The 24,106-nt window shown below is 37.0% G+C and overlaps 1 protein-coding gene across 12 annotated transcripts in view; it reads right to left on the bottom strand.

Annotated features, from left to right (window-relative positions):
* Positions 1-808: 808 nt before the first annotated feature.
* JMJD1C (jumonji domain containing 1C) overlaps positions 809-24,106 on the bottom strand; it is a 362,577-nt gene continuing 339,279 nt past the window's right edge. For all 12 annotated transcript variants that reach the window (XM_009245568.4, XM_063727630.1, XM_054522543.2 and 9 more), the window contains 9 exons: positions 22,554-22,832; positions 19,612-19,780; positions 18,964-19,054; positions 18,009-18,139; positions 16,844-16,966; positions 11,301-11,440; positions 9,890-10,066; positions 2,026-2,157; positions 809-1,722 (listed from right to left, as the gene is read on the bottom strand). In XM_009245568.4, the coding sequence (XP_009243843.2) occupies positions 1,633-1,722; positions 2,026-2,157; positions 9,890-10,066; positions 11,301-11,440; positions 16,844-16,966; positions 18,009-18,139; positions 18,964-19,054; positions 19,612-19,780; positions 22,554-22,832 (1,332 nt within the window). In that variant the 3' untranslated portion in view covers positions 809-1,632. The remainder of the gene's footprint in view (positions 1,723-2,025; positions 2,158-9,889; positions 10,067-11,300; positions 11,441-16,843; positions 16,967-18,008; positions 18,140-18,963; positions 19,055-19,611; positions 19,781-22,553; positions 22,833-24,106) is intronic.

The following is a 24,106-nucleotide window of genomic DNA, read 5'->3' as shown; positions in this document are numbered from 1 at the left end:
AAGGTTTTGAGGAAAAACAATCACCACAGACTTTGGGATCCTGGCAGGCTTTAGGGGATCAGCAGGTGGTACTCTACTCCAGAATTAATTAACACTTGGCTTTCACTTAATTTTACATCAAAATTAAATCAGATGGAACATATGAAAGCATTAGACAAAAGAAGCCACTTTTTATCAGCTGAGGCACATTTGGAAAAATGGTATTTAAAAAAGTCAAAAGCTCACCAAAGAAGGTTCACAAAATCATTTGAAATATTCCTCAGGCCAGTTTTTCTTTCTAGCCAAGTAGTCATTATCCATCCCATGATAAGTATAGGTAATTAATGTGAAATGCCACATGTAGGTAATTCACATGAAATGTAATTGCTCACATTCCTGGCTGAACCTTGCCTGAAGTGGAGGGTGTCGTAACAGATTACATGGAGCTAAACAAACAATGGTGACATAAGGAAAAACAGTATAAACTAAGCAACTTGCAAGGTGTCTGTCACAACTTGGACTCCCACTTTTTTCTTTTAAGCTGAATGCTTTCAGTTGAGAAGAAAGGCTATCCTCTCAATATCCTGCAGGTGTCAGTGGAGACCTACATCTTTCCAGTAACTTAAAGGGTTGGGAATATGTAAGCCTCAACCAACCGACAATAGCAGCCAGCTATTAAAACCAAGACTTCAAATTAAAACAACTTGCTAAGGTCATACAGTAAGTAAGTGGCAGAATTCATATTTATACCCAGGATGACTGACTTCGGGCTCTTCTCTGCCCCCAATGTCATGCTTGTCAACAGAGGGAGAACTCTGGAAAAAGCCAATTTTTGATAAAGTCCTTTTAATGGAAAATGTAAAACCCCTTTCAACTTTAATGTACAAAGCCATATGTAACACTTGCACTTTAACAAAAGCAAGCCAATGTTTTAAAAAAATACATCATTAAATGTATATATGTATATATTTACATAGCATATTAAGTTTAATATTTAGCTTTAAAAGTTCACATAAATTTTACCAAAATGAGACAATTTTAAATAAATTACACCTTTTGAAAATGTTTAATTGTACAGTCAATAGCTTCAACAAAATATTGAAGTGTCTGTATTTAGTATCTACTTTATATACTTTATACTTTACAAATTTTACAATTATTTGGCAGTAATTTTCTGATTATGACATGACTGCTGTGCGATTCAGCAATTTCCCAGATGCAGGCAATAGCTGGTGTTTGTGTCCTATTCTCACAGTAACTGTCTCAATGTAGTGAAAAATATCAGTAATTTTAGTAAACTGTACAAGGTCACATTTACACTTGATCAACAATATAGCATAGAATTTTTTATTTTTTACCAAAAATAAATACATCATTTTAAATCTGGCATTTTCACAAACATCATATACACTATAATACAAAACAGCTATATAGTGCTGCTTTTAAAATTCTGCTTGCTTTATAACTAACATTGAATCACAGGAGCTGTGACATATGCTATACTGCTGTGGTGTCAGTAACAAGTAATTACTACAAAGAGAATTTCTTGGCACTGATGGTTTTATGAAGCTTAAAGTCAGTGTGCATACATATCATCATTCAAGGTTAAGTAATCCCAGTTCAACAACCTAAAAATATCAAACTGGATCACACTTAATTTTCTTCCATATCCTCTACTTCATCCTCGTGTATCTTCAAGGCTCTCACCATTTCTTTGACTGCATGATACAAAATATTTTTAACCTGAAAGAGATGTTGATATTTCTAATCACTTCAGTTGGACAGAAATTAAAAAATGACAACTTCCAGATTTAAAAAAACAATTTTAATAGGGAACTAGGAAAGCCAAATATAAGAAAAATGTTTAAAAGTGTTAAGCCAAAAGGGACACTATAAATCATACAATTAAATACATGTTGTTGTTAATCTTTGGTTGTCACCCTAATGTGACCAACTAGGCAATGACTGCCTAAGCTGTTATACATGTTATCATATTTCTGAATATAAAAAGCCTGCAGAACAGGACCTAGAACACCCAACTCTTACCTGTAGTTTATCATCATAATTAATTTCTTCCTTCAAAAGTCTCAGTTCCTGTGTTAAATGAAATGACTCTACAAGATGTTCTGGAGACACAAAATCTTCAGTTACCTGAATACAGCTGTGAAAATTCTGAACCTATCCCCAAAAGAAAAACCGTGAAATATAAGTTTTAGGAGGTGGAGCAAAGAAAAGCCAAGTTATTTAAAACCAATAAACACAAGAGACAATTCTGCCGGAGAATTTACTTTCTCCAAAACATCAAATGGATTTTAAAGCAGAAGACCACATTTTATGAGAAAGTTATGTCACTGAAAAGCTTCATGTAAAGTGACTTTGTAAATGGAATATTTTTAAATGATAAAAAGAAAATAACTTTTCCAGGAATCCTTTGGAGAGGATGATAACCAGATATTAAATTATCAATTTTGCCAAAGTAGACTTTTAAAAAATGTGTTACTTTTAAAAACTAACTTGAAAGAATTTATGAGGCAATCTATCTGAGTATGTTTATTGTTGCTCCATTGGCTTTCAGGATTTTGGTCATTTCGCTGTTAACTCTTACATCAGAGAATAAAGAAAAGAAAATGAAACTTTGTTAGGAACTGGGATGGAAAATGTAGTCCCAGACAGATCTACTGACCTCGACTGAGTTTCAGAAATATCCCAGGATTTTGGTTATTCATGCCTTTCTTTTGTGACTTTCTTTCAAATTAGCCAATTAAAGATACCCCTTCAATCACCGGTGACATCAGTACAACAGTTTTTCAACAGTTTTCTCTCTCCTGACCAAACAGTTTTCCCAAGAAGCCAGTCAATAGTCTTATCTGTTATTTGTTCAGCATTTACAAACTGACTTTGCACTTGACTATTAGAGCTGCTTTCTATTAATGCCAGTAAAACGAGAGGAAGGCCCAAGCTGATCCAATCTGGGATTTGTGGTGTTTCTAGATTGTCTTCTAGTGATATTAAAAAATATCATAAAAATTCCTGGGAAAGGAGAAATAATTGAAAAACTAAGCATTTATTCTAATTTTAAGTACGCAAAATAAATTTAATTGGGAGGAGTGAGATGAAGGAGATAGTAAGTGGGAAATGGAGACTGTGGGAAAAAAAATCTAATTGATGATAGGGTGATGGAATTCCAGAGGGGCTAGAATTCCTCCTCTGGGCATAATGACCACCTGAACAGCTGCTGAAGTCTGCAGAGTTCTTTAACTCAAGCACTGTGCCTCTATTGATAACTTGGTAGCATAGTAAAGTAAACATTCTCTTTCTTTAATCATTAGGCTGTTGGTTCCTCTGGAGGATGAACATAGTGGATGCCTCACATTTTCAGCATTTCTGTACAGTCTCACTGGCTCTTCATAATGTGTCTGTAGAACAGATGCTCTATTTCACAGAGCAGGAAACTATGGATGAGATGTTCAGCGCCTGTCCCAAGACAAATCAGCCAATAAATGGCAAGTCAACAGGAGCCCAACTCCTGCGGTGTCTTGTCTAACAGATGCTTTACAGTCCTGCTTATTAACTCATACCAGCATACACAGTCTCCAAATGCCCTCTCTCCTTATGTCTTTCATTTATCTGAACTTAAGGAGAGTAAGTCTTTCCAAAGTTTTAGCATGAAAGAACTTTTGGTATATCTAGCTCTGGCATGTCCTAAAATCATTTGTAGCTCCAAAATGTATACTTCGTTCTTTTTTTATATAATTTATCTTTATTGATATTCTCACTTTGTTCATCCATCATTTTCCTGGTTTCTGTTAGCTTTTTGAGCACATTTAAGACAGTTATCTAGTAGTCAGTCCAATGTCTGGGCTTCCCGGGGAAGGTTTTTGCCAATTTATTTTCTCCCTTTGAATGGGCCATACTTTCCTCTTTCTGTGTATGCCTTATACCTTTCTGTTGAAAACTGGGCATCTGAACATTACAATGTATAATCATATTCTCTCCCTGCCTCAGGGTTTGCTGTTGTTGATTCCTGAGGGCTCCAGTCATCCATTTGTTTAGTGACTTTTCCAAACTGTTTTTGCAAAGGCAGTATTCCTTGTTGGGTGTGGTCACTGAAGTCTCTGTTCCACTATCTCACTGGTCAGCCAGTGACCTAACAAGAGATTTCCTTAAATGCCAAAAATCAGCTGCCCTTTTCTTCATTAAGCAGTCGCTTGGTTGCTGTGTAAGTTTTCAATTAGATTCCAGAGTTCTGAAAAAGTTCATTCTGTCAGTCTTTGCCAGCTTCTGGTTGTTTTAAAATGACTTTTAGAACAGTAACCTTTATTAGTGCTTACAAGATGCTATTAGGTTTCCTAATGACCCCTACCTGATATATTTTGGATAAAGGCTTGAGGGTTACTTTGAAGAGCCAAGGTTCAGTTTTAAAGCAGAGCACAACTCAACTTCTCATTCTGATTATCCCTTTTCTTTGCCACATTTGAGTCATTTATATTTCACTTCCTTGACATTGTCTTATTCATACTTGCCTAAAAGCATCAGTTATAAATAGGTAATGTTAAGAAAATATAATTTGTATTCATAGTAGGAAGGTTATTATATTGACACTGTGATTGCTATTTACTCAGTTATTTGTGAGAACATAGTGTGGAAAGTCCTTTTGGTCATATGAATACAGAGAATTACAACTTTACAATTTTCTAAACTCATGATAAATGACCAAACACTATCAATTAAACTTAGTATTTTTGGACAAATTTTACTAACGATTGTGTATTAAAATAAAAAACTGTTGCTGTTTTTAAGTAAAGGCCACTCTAAACCTCAGAATACTACAGCTGAAACAAAAATCCTGGAGGTCAGGGTCATTGCTCTGTGGAGGGATGTACAGGAGTTTCACAGACTGAGTCCCAGTTACCAAGGTAAGATTTGTAAGTCTCCAATTCTAGAATAGTTCTTAGCATATAAAGAGGGCTGTGGCTATGCTGCTTTCCCTCAGCTTGCTAAGATTATATATCTCAGCTTCCTTGAACAGACAGCCCACTCTTCTCTCAGTTTGGCTCTTGCAATGGTCATTGTTGACAGGCCAAAGAACAGAATGTTGTTTCTTCCCTAGCACTGCTGGCCCTTGTCATGCAGAATCACTTGGTTGAAAATTTTTTGATAGGTGCCTTGGGTTTGCATGAGATTCCTATTTGTGTGGTTTCCAAAGTGTGGTCCCTGAACAGTAAAATCAGCATTTCCTGGAAACTTGTTAGAAATCTAGTTTCAGGTCCCTCCTCAGACCCATTGAAATCAGAAACTCTGGGGGTGGGGTACAGCAATCTGCTTTATCAAGCCCTCCATGAAATTCTAACATATGCTAAAGTGTCAGAATACTGATTTAGAGTCTGATTATTCTGAGGGCCACCTATAGCCTACTGGAAGTGTTGAAGTCATGAACAGTTTTCAGAACTTCTAAGACCTTAACAGGTTTTAAGTAATAATGCATCTCAAATCCAGGTTAATATTGTAAACACTTATTACTTCCCTTGAATTTTCTCTTAAAACTTCATTGCCACCAATTGTGAATTATGGACAACATCGTTTCAACAGAGTATAAAGAGCTGTGTTGTTGTCATTACACCACACAGGAGAGGAAAGGTAGCAATTCCCTTTTGTACAGCTGGCAATTTCTATGCCAAAATATGTAGCAAAGAAGTTAGATCTTGTTTTGGATCACTCAGCAATTTAGTGGCAGAGCTCAGAATATAATTTGTCAGTCTAGGTCATATATGCTGCCTTGGTGTATTTAGATATAACATTTTTTATCTAAATATCTTGTTTCTATAATCTATGTGAATTTTCTAACTATCTCAAAGAAAATGTGTATAGTCATAAAGTGGGTTCCAACCTAAGTAAACTTTTGGAAGTAGCCAGAGAAAGCACATATAGGAAGAAGTAAACATTTACATGTTTTACAAAAAGCCCAATATATATAAATTTTATATATATATATATAGCCCAATATATATAAATTATAGAAAGCCATAAATTTGTTTTCCTCTAACCCTTGTGCAAAAACATGTTGTTACTGAGAACGTATTTTCTGGCCTTCAGAATAGAGACTTATTAATAATACAAACATTAAGTGCATTATTCTAGGCATGGGAAGAGAGCAATGGAAAAGATAAATCTCTTACTTCATCATGCTTACGTTCCAGTGGGGGTTAAAAGATAAGCAAATGACTAAGTTATAAAGCATATTTTAAGGTGACAACTGAAATGGAGGAAAATAAAGCAGGAAAGACGACAGAAAGTTGGGGGACACAATTTACAGCTTCAAACTAGACCTCACCAAGAAGGTGAAATTTGAATGAAGCCTAAAAAATTGTAAAGAAGCAAGTCTTACAGATACCTGAGAGAAAAACGATTCCAAGCAAAAAGGATTAACAAGCACAAAAACCCTGGTGGGGCTAAACATACTTGGTGTGTGTGAAAGAAGCAAAGAGGGCAGGATGGCTAGAGAGGAACTAGGAGAGCCATACGAGATGAAGGCAGTGAGACAGAAGGGGAAGTGTGGATATGTAAACTAACCTAACATTTTAACAAGGTCACTTTGAGCCTACTTAAAAGACCACTCTTCCCAAAAAAGTAGCAGCAGGAAGACAAGTGTAAGCATGGAATCTCTTTGGGGTAACAATGATTGCATCTGGAAAAAAGGAACTGGGGGAAAAATGTGAGATACTGAATTTTCACCGTCAACTTTTTATACTTTTGAATTTTTCTGTTTATGTATTATATTTTCAAAAGAAAAACATTAAAAAGTAGTATTTTCAACAAATAGTACTGGAACAGCCAAATGCCCATATGCAAAAAATTGAACCTCGATCCATACTATGCACTACATACAAAGATGAACTAAATTGCATACCCAAATGTAAGACCTCAAACTACAATGGTTCTAGAAGAAAATGAGGAGAAAATCTTAGTGATCTTGGGCTAGGCAACAATTTTGTAGATACTATGAAAATATCATCCATAAAAGAGAAACTGATCAACTGGACCTCATCAAAATGGAAAAAACCAGCCAGGTGGGTTGGCTCATGCCTACAATCCCAACACTTTGGGAGGCCAAGGCAGGAGGATTGCCTGAGCTTAGGAGTTCAAGAGCAGCCTGAGCAACACAGCAAGACCCCATCTCCATAAAAAATTAAAAAATCAGCTGGGCATGGTGGTGTGCATCTACAGTACTAGCTACTCAGGAGGGTGTGGTGGGGGGATCACTTGAACCCAAGAGTTTGAGACTATAGTGAGCTATGACTATGCCACTGCACTCTAACCTGGGCAACAGAGCAAGATACTGTCTTTTAAAAAATGGAAAAAGGAAAAAAAAAATGCTCTTTGAAAAGAGAAGCTACAGGAAAGGAAAATGTATTTGTAAAACACATCATCAGATAAAAGACTTGTTACCAGAAATTGGCAAGAAACACTCAAAACTCAGTAAGAAAAAAAGCAGCTAAATAGACAGAATATTTGAACACATATTTAACCAAAGTAGATATACAGATGGCAAATTAAGATATAAAAAGAGCCCAATGTTTAGTCATTAAGAAAGTACAAAGTAAAACCACCATGAGACACCACTGTACACTTATTAGAATGGTCTAAAAACAAAACTGACAGTAACAAGCACCAGTGAGGAAGCAGAGGAAACGAAAATCACATAACCCTGCATTGGGAAATGAAAATGGAACAACCAATTTAGAGAAGAGTCTGGCAGTTTCTTAATCATACATTATAATATCACCAGGCAATCCCACCATTCAGTATTTACTTAACAGAAATAAAAATCTTTGTTCACATAAAACCATGTATATGAACGTTTATGATAGCTTTATCTATTATTGCCCCAAAGTGGAAAAAACCAAAATGTATTTCAGCTGGTGAATGTACGGATTTAAAAAATGAAAAAAAATTCATACAAGTACCCAGCAATAAAAAAAGAATCATCAACTGATAAACACAACAATAGGGATGAATCTCAAATACATTAAGAAAAGCCAGACTTAAAGGGTACATACTGTGTGATTCCAAATTTATGGCATATTCATAAAAGAGGAACTATAGGGACAAAAAAGCACATTAGTTGCAGGAACTTTGGGTGGGAAGAGGTTGACTATAAAAGTGCAAGAGGACGCCGAGCATGGTGGCTCACGCCTGTAATCCCAGCACTTTGGGAGGCCAAGGCAGACAGATCACCTGAGGTCAGGAGTTCGAGACCAGCCTGACCAACGTGGAAAACCCCCATCTCTACTAAAAATACAAAATTAGCCAGGTGTGGTGGTGCATGCCTGTAATCCACAGCTACTCAGGAGGCTGAGGCAGGAGAATCACTTGAACCTGGGAAGCAGAGGTTGCAGTGAGCCAAGATTGCGCCACTGCGCTCTAACCTGGGCAACAAGAGCAAGACTGTCTCAAAAAAAAAAAAAAAAAAAAAAAAAAGTGCAAGAGGGAATTTTTTCGGAGTGATGGAATTGTTCTACATTTTGATTATGTTGTTACCTAACTATGCATTTGTTGAAACTCACAGAATTATACATTAAATAAGGTAAATTTCACTATATGCAAATTATATCTCAATTTATAAAAATGACTACACTACCTAGGTTAACTTTATAAAAACTGACATTGGATAAATTCAATATGTGAATAAAGATCTTCAAGGGAATCTACTTTGTATTATCAAAGGATTATTCCTATGTACAAAAAGATTTATAATACTAGTCTCTTAAATAGGCTCTTCTTTTGAGGGCATTTACATTTGAATACAGATTAGCTATTTTCTGCTAAGAGTCTAGAAGTCAAAGAAACGGTGTATAGGGTGAATCCCAGATTAAACACGAATCATAAATAATATGACATCTCTGAAATAATCATAAGTCCATGGGAAAATATAACCACTTAATGTAAATACATTTTTTTCCAGGAAGTTATCATAGAGAAAAAGTTACATTTATTATTATGACATTTGTATTTTACTACTATATCATAAATGCCATTTGAGATCTAATAATGATAAATCTGACCCTGAATCTGCCACATCCTAAAAGCTAAGCAATTATTATCACCTAAGTAGTATTTGTATGGAATAGTGTCATAAATGCTAAACAGTCAATGACTATACTTATATAAAATGTGAGAAAGTTTCCTTGGTAAACTAATATACATCAGCTACATCTCAATTACTTAGCAGTGGAAAAGGTAAAGAACCAACTGTTGAGGCAAAGCAGCTTTCGAGTTTTTTCTGGTTTCCCTGGTACACCTTGTTAATTATAAGGGCTAACCTGGGCTGTAGTAGCCCCATTCCACCTATAGGAATCCAGTGTGTACTTTTAATCCCACCCTCCATAACCACCCCATCTATTCTATGCCATTTTTCCTGGTGCTGGAAAAATTAGGTATTTTAAACTAGGTATTTATTTTAGTTTTTATGTTTTGTGGATCAACAGTTATATAAATTACATACCGTCTTTCTTTAGACAGGCCCCTGCTATGCTAGCATGCTGAAGAAAGGTAGGAGGTATGCTTAAAGCCTGATAAAAAGTCTGTATACTGTGTCCCCCCATGCTTTTAAGCCTCACTATTCAGAGGTATACATGTCACTAGGAAGGCTTAAAAATCAGATTTCAATCTATTAAATCGGAGACAGTATACAAATAGAAATCTGGCTCATGTTAAAACAATTTAAAATCTTAAGGAAATTATGTCAGATTTCTGCAAGCACTGAGATGTCATTCTAATAAAGGCAGACTGGTGCAGGTAATTCTCTTATTTGCGTCTTCTTCCATTTATATCTATACTAAGAGCAATTTTTTTTTTCAAAACTAGTTCTTTCAGTCAGTAAAAGATATGTTAGAAATAAGTTTGTATATACCTGATGAAGTGCTCCTGCTGGCAAAACAATAGCATCACCAAGGAACTGAATAAGAGTACAGGTTCTGACTCCATATTCTTCAAGCAGCCTTTGACGGAGCTTTTTGTTCACATACCAACTTTGGTCACGTATTGGATCATGTTCTGGTAGAACTTCAAGGCCTTGTTCTTTTGAAATCTGAAATATGAATTAAAATAGACACCCCAATTTAAGTAAGGAAATGGTAAATCCTGTTCAGTTAAATTTCAATTTTATTTGTAATAACAAGTCTTTTGTTCTCAGAATCAATGGAACAACTGAATGAGCTTCTTCAGTTAAAAAATAACATTCTGCAATAATTTGGAGAGACAAAGAATATTAAAACAATACAGCAACACTGAAATGCTCTTAACAGTTTACTACTTCCTTCTCACCGCCTCCTTCCACTATGAAGTTTCCATCTATCTGGTTTTCTTCCTTACAATTGCTTCAAAAGTATAGCACGTGGATGAGGAACAGGGTCTTTTTTTTTTTTTTTTTAACCAAAAGCCAAACCATTCATATGTATGGATTTCATAAACATTTATTGATCCTTTTTTAAGGTAAGTATAAATACCTTTACATGGCTAACCTTCTAACACTTGAAAAGTCAATTTCAAGGGACTCTTTAATCAGTTAAATAATCTGCTTTGGAAGGCACAAATGATCATACTTCAGATTAAAATACAGGTAGGTATTCAGGGATAAGATGGTACAAACAAGGCTGTAACTCTTTCACTTCACATTGATCACAGACAGAACTTATATCCTTTCAGAAAGATGATGTATCAGCACTGAACATTTCTTAAAAGAAATTTCCATAATTACGAAGTTTAAAAAGTACCTGAGCAAAGGGTTTGAACCAATTATTTCAGGTTGATATATAAATTTCTTTCAGAGTGTATGACAACTACAGTCAAGGTATGATTACTCAAAATTTGAGTCTATTCAGTATCATAGTATCAGATGTGATAGTGTAGAATCATGCCCTAGGTCAGCAGCCAAAAATATCAATCAGATTCAAAGAAAATAAAGATCCTACCTTCTTTAGATGTTTCCATGAAATATTTGTTTTTACATCCTGCAACTCCAGATAGCTACTTTTCGCCACCCAACTAATATCTGGCTCAACAACAGATTAGTCTTTTATTAACAGGGAATGGAGGAACACTACCAACTGGGAACAAATCACCATTCAAAACCCTCAAAATGTAACAGACTTTCAAAGAGGAGCAAGAGAAAGAGGGTTTTGACTTTCAACAAAAACCCCCATCTACTTTGAAGTAAAAATTATGTAATGATCTTATATTGCTGAATGCCAAGTGAAGGTACGGTAACAATGAATAAGTCATTGCTCGAGGGGAAGAGATATTATATGCAAACTAACTTATACCTTTTGAAGAAATTCCCTTATCTTGTCAACATCTTTCCCAGCATAAATATGCCACAGAGCACCAGGTATTTCACTTGAGTCCTTCAATCTTTTCCTTAAAATGTCATCCAAATCTTCTTCCTCAAATTTCTTGAGAATTCCTGAAACAAAGGAACATAATTTCAAACTGTCGGCAAAGAATACCAGAAAGCCAAGTCTCCTAAAGTTGATTTATCAGAGCAGCAGAGTGCCTGACTAGGATCAGTACTTTTTCTTTTTTTTTTTTTTTTGGTCACCCAGGCTGGAGTGCAGTGGCATGATCTTGGCTCACTGCAGCTTCCGCCTTCCAGGTTCAAGCAATTCTCTTGCCTCAGCCTCTCAAGTAGCTGGGACTACAGGTGCAAGCTGCCACACCCATACAATACTAAATTAATTACTAAAACAATTACTAAAATAATTGTTTGTATTTTAGTAGCAGTGGGGTTTCACCGTGTTGCCCAGGCTGGTCTTGAACTCCTGAGCTCAGGCAATCCACCTGCTTGGGCCTCCCAAAATGCTAGGATTACAGGCATGAGACACTGTCCCTGGCCGGATCAGTACTCTTAAAAAGAGTCAAACACAGTTCTATGTTCATAACTTTTAGGACTACAAGAATAGATAAGTGGATACAAAGCAATAGTGATTTTCTCGGTTTGTTTTCTGCAAACCAAGAAGCAGGAGATAGAAAACCTAAGAGCAACTATGTAAAATTTAACCAACTTCCTTCCCTGTCCCAAGGAGGGGTCCTAACAATGACTTGTACTCATAGCATTTCCTAACTTACAAAGGTCTTTTATGGTCACTATTTATTAGTTGGCCCCTATACCTACTTAAGAATAAGGGATAACCTCTATTTTATACCTGAGTAAAAAGGTTCCATGAGGTGAAAGGTTTTACTCATTACCATGACTAATGAATGGCAGGGCAAAATGTATTCTGATTAATTTCGAGGGGCTCTCATATTTGATAATGGTTAATCTGTAATCAAATGCAAATGTTTCATGAACAAAGTTGTGGTTTTGAGGAAAATCAAGCCATCCTTCTAAAATGTTGACAAACTAAAATCCCTACACATGTATGTATGTACAGAAAAAAACTTTAGAAGTGTACAAACAAAAATAGTAACTAGTTGTCTCTAAGTGTAGGACCACAGGAAGGTCCTTTTTTAAAAGGACCAGTGAACATTTAAATAAATATTCTTTTTAAAATTTTTGTATAAATTTAAGGGGTACAACTGCAATTTTTGTTACAGGGATATATTGCCTAGTGGTGATGTCTTGGCTTTTAGTTATCATCACCTGAATAATGTACATTGTATCTACTAAGTAATTTCTCATCACCCAGCCCTGTTAACCACCCTCCTCTGAGTCTCCAATATCTATCAGGATAAGGAATCAACCTAAGTGTCCATCCACGAATGACTGATAAAGAAAATGTGTGGCCGGGCGTGGGATTACACCTGTAATCCCAGCACTTTGGGAGGCCGAGGCAGGCGGATCACCTGAGGTCAGGAGTTCGAGACTAGCCTGACCAACATGAAGAAACCCCGTCTCTACTGAAAATACAAAATTAGCCGGGTGTGGTGGCACATGCCTGTAATCCCAGCTACTAGGGAGGCTGAGGAAGGAGAATCACTTGAACCCGGGAGGTGGAGGTTACAGTGAGCCAAGATCACGCCATTGCACTCCAGCCTGGGCAACAAGAGCAAAACTCCATCTCAAAAAAAAAAAAAAAAGAAAGAAAAAAAGAAAATCTGATGTACATACACAGTGGAATACTATTTAGCCATTAAAATGAAATCACTGCTGGGTAGGTGGCTCACATCTGTAACTCCAGCACTTTGGGAGGTTGAGGTGAGGGGATCACTTGAGCCCAGGAGTTTGAGACCAGCCTGAGCAACATGGTAAAATCCGTCTTTACAAAAAATAAAAAAATTAGCCAGGCATGGTGGTGCCTGTCTGTAGTCCCAGCTACTCTGGTGGCTGAGGTAGGAGGATCTTTTTTGAGTCCAGGAGTTGAAGGTGCAGTGAGCTGAGACTGTGCCACTGCATTCCAGCCTGGGCAACAGAGCAAGGAGACCCTGTCTTTAAAAAAGAAAAAAAAAAAATCATGTCTTTTGCAGCAACATGGATGGAACTAGAAGCCATTATCTTGAGCAAAAAAACTCAGAAAGTCAAATACCACGTTATCACTTGTATAAAACTTTTTAAAGAAAGCTGTTACCTGCTACAAAGTATATATCAGATGTTTCTTAATTTGTGACAGTAATGTCTGTTTTATATTCAAACTTAGCTGCAAACGTATTTTTTTCTTTTTTTTTTTTTTTTTTGAGACACAGTCTCACTCTGTCGCCCAGGCTGAAGTGCTGGGGCACAGTGGCACCATCTCGGCTCACTGCAACCTCTGCCTCCCAGGTTCAAGCGATTCTCCTGTCTCAGCTTCCCAAGTAGCTGGGACTACAGGCACCCGCCACCATGCCCAGCTAATTTTTGTATTTTTTAACTACAGATGGGGTTTCACTATATGTTGGCCAGGCTGGTCTCGAACTCCTGACCTCAGGTGATCCACCACCTTGGCCTCCCCAAGTGCTGGGATTACAGGCGTGAGCCACTGCTAATTGAAACATTTGGTAAGTGTTTACTAAGTGCCAGGCACTGTCCTAGGAAGTTGGGAATTAGAATTAAGAAAGATCCATTCAAGAGCTCATGGAGTTAAAGAGGGTCCTAATAAATCCAGACAAATAAACATCACACTGTGGTAAGTGCAATCACATCAGTACAAAGGGTACAGAGACAGGTTAAGTCCTCCAATGTTATCTGTGACAAAGTTTTTTCCCAGTCATGTTAAAACAAAAAAATTAAGGGCAATGTAAAAAGTTGATCATAAAAAAATCATCCTTTACTCCGGTATCTTTTTTTTGTTTGTTTTTTTGAGATGGAGTTTTGCTGTGTCACCCAGGCTGGAGTAGAGTGGCACAATCTTGGCTTACTGCAACTTCTGCCTCCCAGGTTCAAGCAATTCTCCTGCCTCAGCCTCCCAAGTAGCTAGGATTACAGGCATACACCACCACGCCCAGCTAATTTTTGTATTTTTAATAGAGACTGGGTTTCACTATGTTGGCTAGCTGGTCTCAAACTCCCGACTTCAAGTGATCCACCCACCTCGGCCTCCCAAAGTGTTGGGATTACAGGCATGAGCCACCATGCCTGGCTTATCTTTCTTATAGAGAGAGTTTAAAATGTTCTCTTTAAAAAATGACAGTTGATGTTTTTAAAATCTGTTTTCTTAACAAAATTAAAAGCTGGAAACTTTGAATTGGTTTTCTGACATTTTTCCTTTAAATTTTACTGCTCTGCAAATTAAAATAAAAAGTACATGAGGTGGGGGAGGCATCGTAATAGAGAGAATGACTGGCTAGAGCAGAGTAAGTTTACTTTCTTTAATGAAGACTTCTAGGGTGAATGATAATCTGAGTTACAATTGAAAGAATGAATACAGGAGTTTGCCAAGAAGACATGGAGCTAAGAGACACACGGCAGATGGAGAAAAAAAGAATGTTCTTCTAAGTATTTTTCAATGTGTTTGAAACATTATTATAACCCTAAAATGTTGCTTTGTGACCACCTATAAAAAGCGACAAAAACTTTTTAGATAAAGAAAGAGAGCAAAAGGATTATTTAAAATGTTGAAATTCTCCTGAAATTTTCTCAAAAGAAATATGCTAGGAACAGAAGCTGGGGGATATGCATAAACAAAGATGAGGAAGAAAGTTCTAGCTTTTAAGGACATGAATGAATAGTAATGGAGGAAAGCAGGTTAACTTCTATACTGTAACTTCTAAGTGCTACAGGGAAAGATCTGAACAAACTACAATGAGATACAAAGGATGTTAACTCCATGGCATCACAGGATTAGAAAGGATAAATAATCTGAACCACAGGTCACATTTCTGTGGCAGCGCTCAGACTATAACTCAAGTGTGCCCACTGACTCTCAAATCTCTGGGGGATGGGGGTGGTTACCTTTTATAGTCAATAGTGTCAGTTAAAAAGCTGAGTAGCATAATGTAAAAATGAGTTTCTACAGTTTTGAGGGATTTTAGGTTGTGTATTATAAAATTGACAAATGTACACAAAAGTAGAGTGAATACTATAATGAATCCCATGTCCCCAGCACCTAGCCATTAAGCTATAGATCCATTCTGGGATCCAGATATACAACTGGTGATCTATTTCATGGCTAGATGTCATCCACAGAATTTCACAGAAAGTGCATGTGAAGTAGAAAAGGTAGAGAACATCTGAAACTCCGAAGAAGCCTCCAACTCCATAAAGTGTCAGAATCAGAAGTGGTATCACAGAAGCAGAGAACTATATTCAAAGAGGTTGTGATTAACGATGCCATTCATTATAGAGAGGGGTGAGTAATAAATGAACCAGAAAGATACACTGAATTATCCAAATATGTGTGCATGACAGCAGTAGCAATAGTAATTTCAGACTGGTGTGGAATAAGACTGCAATGAGCTGAAATATAAAAGGAAAGTGACAGAGGTGGTAAAATATTTCTTATGAGGGTAGAAGCAACAGGATGGAAAGGTTTAAAGGAGGCTTTCTTTCGAGAAAGAAAAAATAATCTTAGACTCTGCTTCTATTGTACAGAGAAAAAGCCAATGGAGAAGAAAACGTTAAAGGCCTATGACTGTATCTACGTATTTATAAAGAAGGGAATAAGTGACAGCATGGTTTCAGAAAGAAATTCAGGGCACAGAAACGAAAACCTATATACTGGATAGAAAGAAGTTACTTCCACTTAAAAGACCCCCTTCTTCCTCTTTTTACTGGAGGGGAAAAAAGAATGTTTGAGTCACAAACCATATTTTAATCATCTTTAGAACCCTAGGAATTAGTTTCTATTCTTCAATACATTTTTTTTGTTTGTTTTTTGGTTTTTTTTGAGACGGAGTTTTGCTCTTGTTGCCCAGGCTGGAGTGCAATGGCACGATCTCGGCTCACCGCAACCTTTGCCTCCTGGGTTCAAGCGATTCTCCTGCCTCAGCCTCCCGAGCAGCTGAGATTACAGGCATGCACCACCACACCCAGCTAATTTTGTATTTTTAGTAGAGACGGGGTTTCAGCATGTTGGTCAGGCTGGTCTTGAACTCCTGACCTCCAGTGATTCACCTGCCTTGGCCTCCCAAAGTACTGCGATTACAGGTGTGAGCCACTGCGCCCGGCCTCAATAAATGTTTACAAGTGCGCTTAACGGTGTATTTTCATCAACACAATACTTAATGATAGAAAAGAAGTTAAAATATTCACTTTTAAAATTAAAATTTCACTTACATAAAAAAAAAATAGGAAAACTATTCAATCTTCAAGTAATAAGGGCTAAAATGCCCCTACATCCATTGCAATTCTTTTTGAAATCTTCACTGTTAACTCAGAAGCTGATATTCTGGACAATACTAGTGAATGTGATTATTCAACTGTTATTTCAAAGACTACTTATTCTTTTAAGTTTACCTGCTTTTGAGAGAATGCCATTTCCTTTTGCTATGCCAACATAGACTAGAATATTTACAACATCAGAAACTTCAATATGGAGATTTGTTGTTCCTATATCATGATCTTTAGCAGCGACTACACCTGTGTATAAAACAAAATTTTACTTGACAAAATACTTACATATATATAATAGTATAATCAGATATTCCCCCAAATTAGCTCGATCTGCATAATTTAATTGTAATTTGAGTTTTAGTTTCCTTATTACAAAAACCTGTTCCAAAAGCCACAATCTATAAAAGACCCTATTATTTCAATAATTACATTTCTATTATAATAAAATGTACTATGATTAAAAATCAAATTAATAAAAAATCAATAAGCAGGTACTTAACTATATATTGGCTGTTAATTCCTAACATGTTGCTTCATATAAAAAAGGGTTTCGATGGATTAAAGGAATAGATTTAGTAGAAACTAAAAATCATTAGACAATTTGTAGGAACAGTAATTCTTTTTTTTGAGAAGGAGTCTCGCTCTGTTGCCAGGCTGGAGTGCACTGGCAGGATCTCGACTCACTGCAACCTCCGCCTCCCGGGTTCAAGCAATTCTCCTGCCTCAGCCTCCTGAGTAGCTGGGACTACAGGTACATGCCACCACACCCAGCCAATCTTTCTATTTTTAGTAGAGATGGGGTTTCACCATGTCAGCCAGGGTGGTCTCAATCTCTTGACCTCATGATCCACCCACCTTGACCTCCCAAAGTGCTGGGATTACAGGCATGAGCCACCACGCCCATCCTTGAACAGAATTTTTTTTTTTTTTTTTTCTTCCGAGACGGAGTCTTGCTCTGTTGCCCAGGCTGGAGTGCGGTAGTGCAATCTCAGCTCACTGCAACCTCCGCGCCTCCTGGGTTCAAGCAATTCTCCTGCCTCAGCCTCCTGAGTAGCTGGGACTATAGGCGCACGCCACTATGCCTGGCTAATTTTTGTATTTTTTAGTAGAGACAGGGTTTCACCATGTTGACCAGGATGGTCTCAATCTCCTGAACTCATGATTCACCTACCTTAGCCTCCCAAAGAGTGCTGGGATTGCAGGCGTGAGGCACTGTGCCTGGCCTGAGCAAAAATTTTAAAAAATCCAATATAATTCCTACATGGGAGAAATGTGAATATATACCTACCATAGGCACTGCACAACCTGGGTCCTAGATCAGGACGTACAAAAAATCCTGGCAAATGAGAGGCCAAATTGAATTTTCCTTCTGGATTACAATATTCTGGCAATGGCAGACTTTTTAAAAGATCTTCGTATCTGAAGAATAACAACATTGCCTTCTTATAAATAAAGATTTGCATTGATAAGTATTTTCACATATATAATTTTCAAGTTGTTCAAAACAGCAGACTACCTTTCCATAAGACAGGTAACAATTTTCCTTGACTCAAGTGATACTAACTAAAATAGCAATTCTGCTTCTCTAACCATTAAACCATTAAAAAGCTCGAATAGAAGGGAGGTCCTAAACAGGGTCCTGTGTTCTTTTTTTTTGAGACAAAGTTTCACTCTTGTTGCCCGCCTCGGCCTCCCAAAGTGCTGGTATTACAGGCGTGAGCCACCGTGCCCAGCCTCTTTAACACGAACATTCTTTCCTTCACTGTCCTAACATAAAGACTTCCCCGCTGCTGAGGCTACCAACTCAGTTTTGCTATCAATCAATCCATCAGACAGGGTCTCACTCTGTCACCCAGGCTGGAGTTCAGTGGCACGATCTCAGCTCACTGCAGCCTCCACCTCCTCGGCTCCAGTGATCCTCTCACCTCAGCCTCACGAGTAGCTGGGACTACAGATGCCTGCCACCATGCTTGGCTAATTTTCGTATTTTTTTGTAGAGACAAGGTTTTGTCATGTTTGCCAGACTGATCTCCAAGTCTTGGACTCCAGCGATCCCCTCACCTTGGCCTCCCAAAGTGCTGGGATTATAGGCGTGAGCCACTATGACGCTCAGCCTCAAGTTATTTATTTTTAATTGAGAAAGAAAAAGCCTACAGGTCACATTTACAGTTACTTATCCTATCTCTGGGGACAGTCTCAGCTCGATCTCAAAAAGTCAAGAGTCAAAACGAAAAGTTTCAAACCTTGCTGGCATCATAGTCTTGAAGTCTTCTCCTGAAGGCCAATCTTTCAACTTTAAAACAACTGTTTCTCCACTTTTGTTTTTCTGCCGTTCTATAAGGAATGCAGTTAATTACTAAAAGGGTAATTTCTGCCTTTTTATCTTTATTAACATTTGGAAAGAAAGAAATGTAAATGAATGATTTGATCGTTGCACATTACATGCTTAATGAATGCTTGCTTATTGACTTATTACTTATGTACTTATGTAGTATTAAAACCTTTGTTCCTTTTGTACATAAATAGAATTCATTAAATTACCCACTTGTAATATCTCAAAAATTATTTTTAAAAATCTTGGTAACATCACAATCTTACATTTACACTTTTAATTTTGAAAGAGTTTTACATAAATAATTCAATTTTCAAAAGCTTATGGAACTGCCAAACATTTCTCCATAAGCAAAACATATAAACGGCATCTTTAAGGTCAAAGGAAATTAGTGCTAGAGACAGGGATTAGGACCCAATGTTTTGTTTCCAATTACTTGTTTCTTTTTATTGGACAATGTAAAACAGATGTTTCAAAGACTAAAAATCTAAGTTACATTTGAAATTTATCATTTTGAAGGAGTATGATGGAGAAAATAGTAAAATAAAAACCAACATACTTGAAACTTCTTCAAAACCATCCCAGAATTCCTTAACATTGGCATTTGAAATGATGCTATCTTTGCAGTTCAGGAGATCAGCTTGGTGGTCTCCAAAATCAAGACTAATTGATTCCGCCTTCCATAGGCTAATGTTCATTTTCTTATGCACACCAGAAACCACTGCAGGCTTATAAACAGATAGATAAATAAATAACAGTTAAAAGATATATAGACTTTTGTTTGTTTGAGACAGTCTTGCTCTCTTACCCAGGCTGGAGAGCAGTGTCCTCATCATACCTGACTGTCACCCTTTGGCCCAATCAGTCCTTCCACCTCAGCCTCTTCAGTAGCTGAAACTATTAAATTTCGAGCCTAATGAGTTATTCTCTGAAAGTGAATGTCTCCTTTGAAATTACATAAATTCAAATTCCCTCACAGCTTTCTTACACTTGGTGACAGAGGGTAGCTGTCCTCTCCACCCAAATTCTCTAATAGCTTTCTAATAACACAGAAACCAGTAATGGAAGATTTACAGCTTCTAAAACTACAATAAATGATATGAAAACATATCTAAGAACATCTGATGTATTATTCTCAGGTTTTAAACAAATTCCTGTCTCTAATGAAGCAGAATTCTGGAATATAGAGAACACAGTAAGCTATGACTTAAAAGTTTCTGAAAAATGATATTTACTAGGCTGGGTGTAGCAATGCATTCTTGTAGTCCCAGCTCCCAAGGCTGAGGTGGGAGGATTGCTTGAGCCCGAGTTTGTATCCTGCCTAGGCGACACAGCAAAACCCTGTCTCCAGAAACAAACAAACAAAAAATTTAAGTGATTATTAGTATTCTTAAAACTTGTAAGATAATTAAAATTTAGGAACCACAAAAGAAGAATAATCTCTAGCTAGATTTTTTTTTTTTAATTACAAAAGACATCTTAAAAAAGAAAAAAACACCCTAAATTCTGGTTTACTACATGGTTGAACGTTCCATTAAACATTTTTTCAATGAGCCAATAATATATACGACTTTAAAAATAGGTCCAGGTATTAGTTAACTCTTGCTGGCAATTCACATATTAATTCCTAGTGCCTAGTATCTATCCAATAATATTGCTGCTATTAGGGTAATCAGCAGCTTGTTAAAAGTAAATTTTTTGAAAAAGATAAGGGTTAAGCTAATTAGTATATCAAAATAATTCAAAGCAGAAATCTTAGGCTATCACCATGATCTTCTTACTTTTTTTGGAGACACGGTTTCACTTTGTTGCCCAGTAGAGTGCAGTGGCATGATCATGGCTCACCGCAGCCTGGACTTACTGGGCTAAAGCAATCTTCCTGCCTCAGCCTCCCAAGTAGCTGGGACTTCAAGTGTGAACCACCACGTCTGGCTAATTAAAATTTTTTGGTAGAAACAGGGTCTCACTATGTTGCCCAGGCTGGTCTCCAACTCCTGGGCTGAAGCGATCAATCTTCCCACCTTGGCCTCCCAAAATGTTGGGATTATAGGCAAGAGCCACAGCACCAGGCCTGTAAAGCTTTCTGATTAGACTCCTTGCCAATGGTATTATTCTCTTCTAACTCAACTTCTAATCTGCCTTGCTGTCACTTATTATAAAATGTCAGTTTGATTATACAGATTGTACAATTAAAACTATTACCTAGAGTATAATGTTAAAACTCCTTAGTATGATATATAAGGGCATTTCATGATCATTCCTCTAGCCATCTCCTTACACCACTCTCCCCCATGAACCATCATCTATGTTGCAGATAATCACACCCACTCAGAGAGTTCCCTAAACACCTGATGTTCTTGTGTATGTCCAGCCTTTTGTCCACCTAGCAAAAAACTTCACTTAACCTCTAAGGAATCAATTTAGACTAGCCTTTTTGAACTAGTATCCTAGCTTTGACATTTCCTTTTCTGGGTTCTCATAGCACCTTGAACAAAGTTCTTAAAACACTTAACATAATTATGAAAACAATTATTTGTGTGACGCTTTTCTACCTCAAAAGCTCACAAAAACTAAATAAAATTTCAGCCCAGTAATGTCATCAGGGCTTGAAGGAGACCAAGGCAAAAAAGACATGCTAAATCTTGTGTATATGCAATGCACAAGTGTGCATTTCTTTTTTGTGGGCGAAAGATTCAGCTTTCATCAGATTTTGAAAGGGATTAGTTACCTAAAAAGATCAAGAAGCGTTGCACTAAAATGGTTCTTACTCATTTTTACATAGCTTACTCATTTTTATATATTCTTACTGCCTATGACAGAGACTGGATCTCTTATTAGATGCTCAATAATGGCTGAATGAACAAAGAAAACATTTTCCAGAAAACAAGAAATAAATTTAACAGAATGCTGTCATACAAACACTTAATTTGTTCATAATTTTTGCATTAATGTAGTTAATTACCATCTGAAATGTATATCAAACATTATCAAAACTTTTGTCCAACAGAAAATCATTTATATTAGAGGAGAATGAAACAATATAGTTTGTCATTCAAGATTTGATGAACTAATTTGTAAATAAATGTTCTATGTATAAATATTACAGATAAGAACATCTACATAGGTTCATGAAAAATGCTGCCAATATTAACATTTTAATAATAGACATGGATCTACTAACTGGACTAAAATACCAATCTAAAAAAGAGGAGAAAGGAACTGCATTTTGTAAATTCAAGGCGTTATTACATGTCTGTTCTGATAGATCAAAAAATAACATAAAATAATCAATGTTTCCCTATTAATTCATATTAAATCTGGCCAAAAAACAGGAATTGAGAAACAAGCATTCCGACAATCTTTTCGGTACTTTTATATCTTATTGTCCCCCAAATGTGTTAACTTTTTCCCCACTCCATTTCTATTTCTAAGGAGGGAACCATTCTATTTAATAAGCTTCAGTTCCACCAAGAGTGTTCTTAATCAGCCTAAAATACACACCTGTCCTTGTTTCCAACATTCTTTGAAAAGCTTCCAATTATTGCTATTCTTATAATCCTTAAGCCATAAAATATGCTTCTCACAGATCCAAGAATGTGGTATATCACTGTATAATTTATTATTTTCATCCACTGCAGATGTTATGCTTTCTTCAGGCTCTTCTTTAAGCTCTGGTTTTACATTTATCTTGGAGGTTTTACTTGGTGGAATTTTGTTTTCAACAACTGAAGCAATTATGTCATCAAGAATGTTAGGCATAGTCCGTCCACTTTTGCTACTCTATTAAGAAAAAAAACAAAACAAAACCTGTTTTTGAGAGAAGTCATATACATTTTCCTCCCACAGACTTATTTTTTTTAAACAATATCCCTACACTCCAGAATATGCACTTATCTTAGATTTGAGTTCCTATATTCCTGACAAAATGCAAACCAGAAGTCTGGTTGTGTGAGAACTGCCAGGTCTGAAAAACTTAGAAGTACAGCCTTCCTGTCTTTTACATTGTCATAGGCCTGGGACAGAGAATACAGGTAGGTGGCATCCCTCATATACATTTTTAAAAATTTTTTAGTATTTTATTTTATAAGAAATAGAGATGAGGGTCTTGCTATGTTGCTCAGGCTGGTTTCAAACTCCTGGGATCAAGCAATCCTCCCACCTCAGTCTCCCAAAGTGCTAGGATTACAGGCATAATTGACCCCCCGCTACTCCATATATATATATATATATATATATATATATATATATATTTTTTTTTTTTTTTTTTTGAGATGGAGTCCCACTCTGTCACCCAGGCTAGAGTGCAGTGGCGTGATCTCAGCTCACTACAAGCTCCGCCTCCCAGATTCAAGTGATTTTCCTGTCTCAGACTCCCAAGTAGTTGAGATTACAAGCATGCACCACCATGCACCATGCCTGGCTAATTTTTGTATTTTCAGTAGAGACAGGGTTTCACCATGTTGTTGGCCAGGCTGGTCCCGAACCCCTGACCTCAGGTGGTCTGCCCACGTCAGCCTCCCAAAGTGCTAGGATTACAGGCATGAGCCACCACACCCAGCCCCCATATGCTTTCATTTTTTTTTTTGAGATGGAGTCTCGCTCTGTTGCCCAGGCTGGAGTGTAGTGGCGTGATCTCGGCTCACTGTAACCTCCGCCTCCTGGGTTTAAGCAATTCTCTGTCTCAGCCCCCCAAGTAGCTGGGATTACAGACATGTGCCATCACACCTGGCTAACTTTTGTATTTTTAGTAGAGACAAGGTTTCACCATCTTAGCCAGGCTGGTCTTGAACTCCTGACCTCGTGATCCAGCCGCCTCAGTCTCCCCAAAGTGCTGGGATTACAGGTGTGAGCCACCGCACCTGGCCCCCTATATAGTTTTAAAAGAAATTATACTGCTCTTTTTTCCTGGTAAATAATGAAAGCAAAATTTGACTTCTAATTAAGTAACATACAACATTCACTTTCATGTGGGTTTTTCCCTTCACTAGACAAACAGTTTCCAAATTCTAAAGGGGTATCTTAGGGATCTTCTGGAATCGAAGAGCCCCCCCCTC

This window comes from Pongo abelii, chromosome 8 (genome assembly GCF_028885655.2).
Source record: "Pongo abelii isolate AG06213 chromosome 8, NHGRI_mPonAbe1-v2.0_pri, whole genome shotgun sequence".
NCBI lineage: Eukaryota > Metazoa > Chordata > Mammalia > Primates > Hominidae > Pongo > Pongo abelii.
This window is presented reverse-complemented; position numbering and strand designations above follow the sequence as displayed.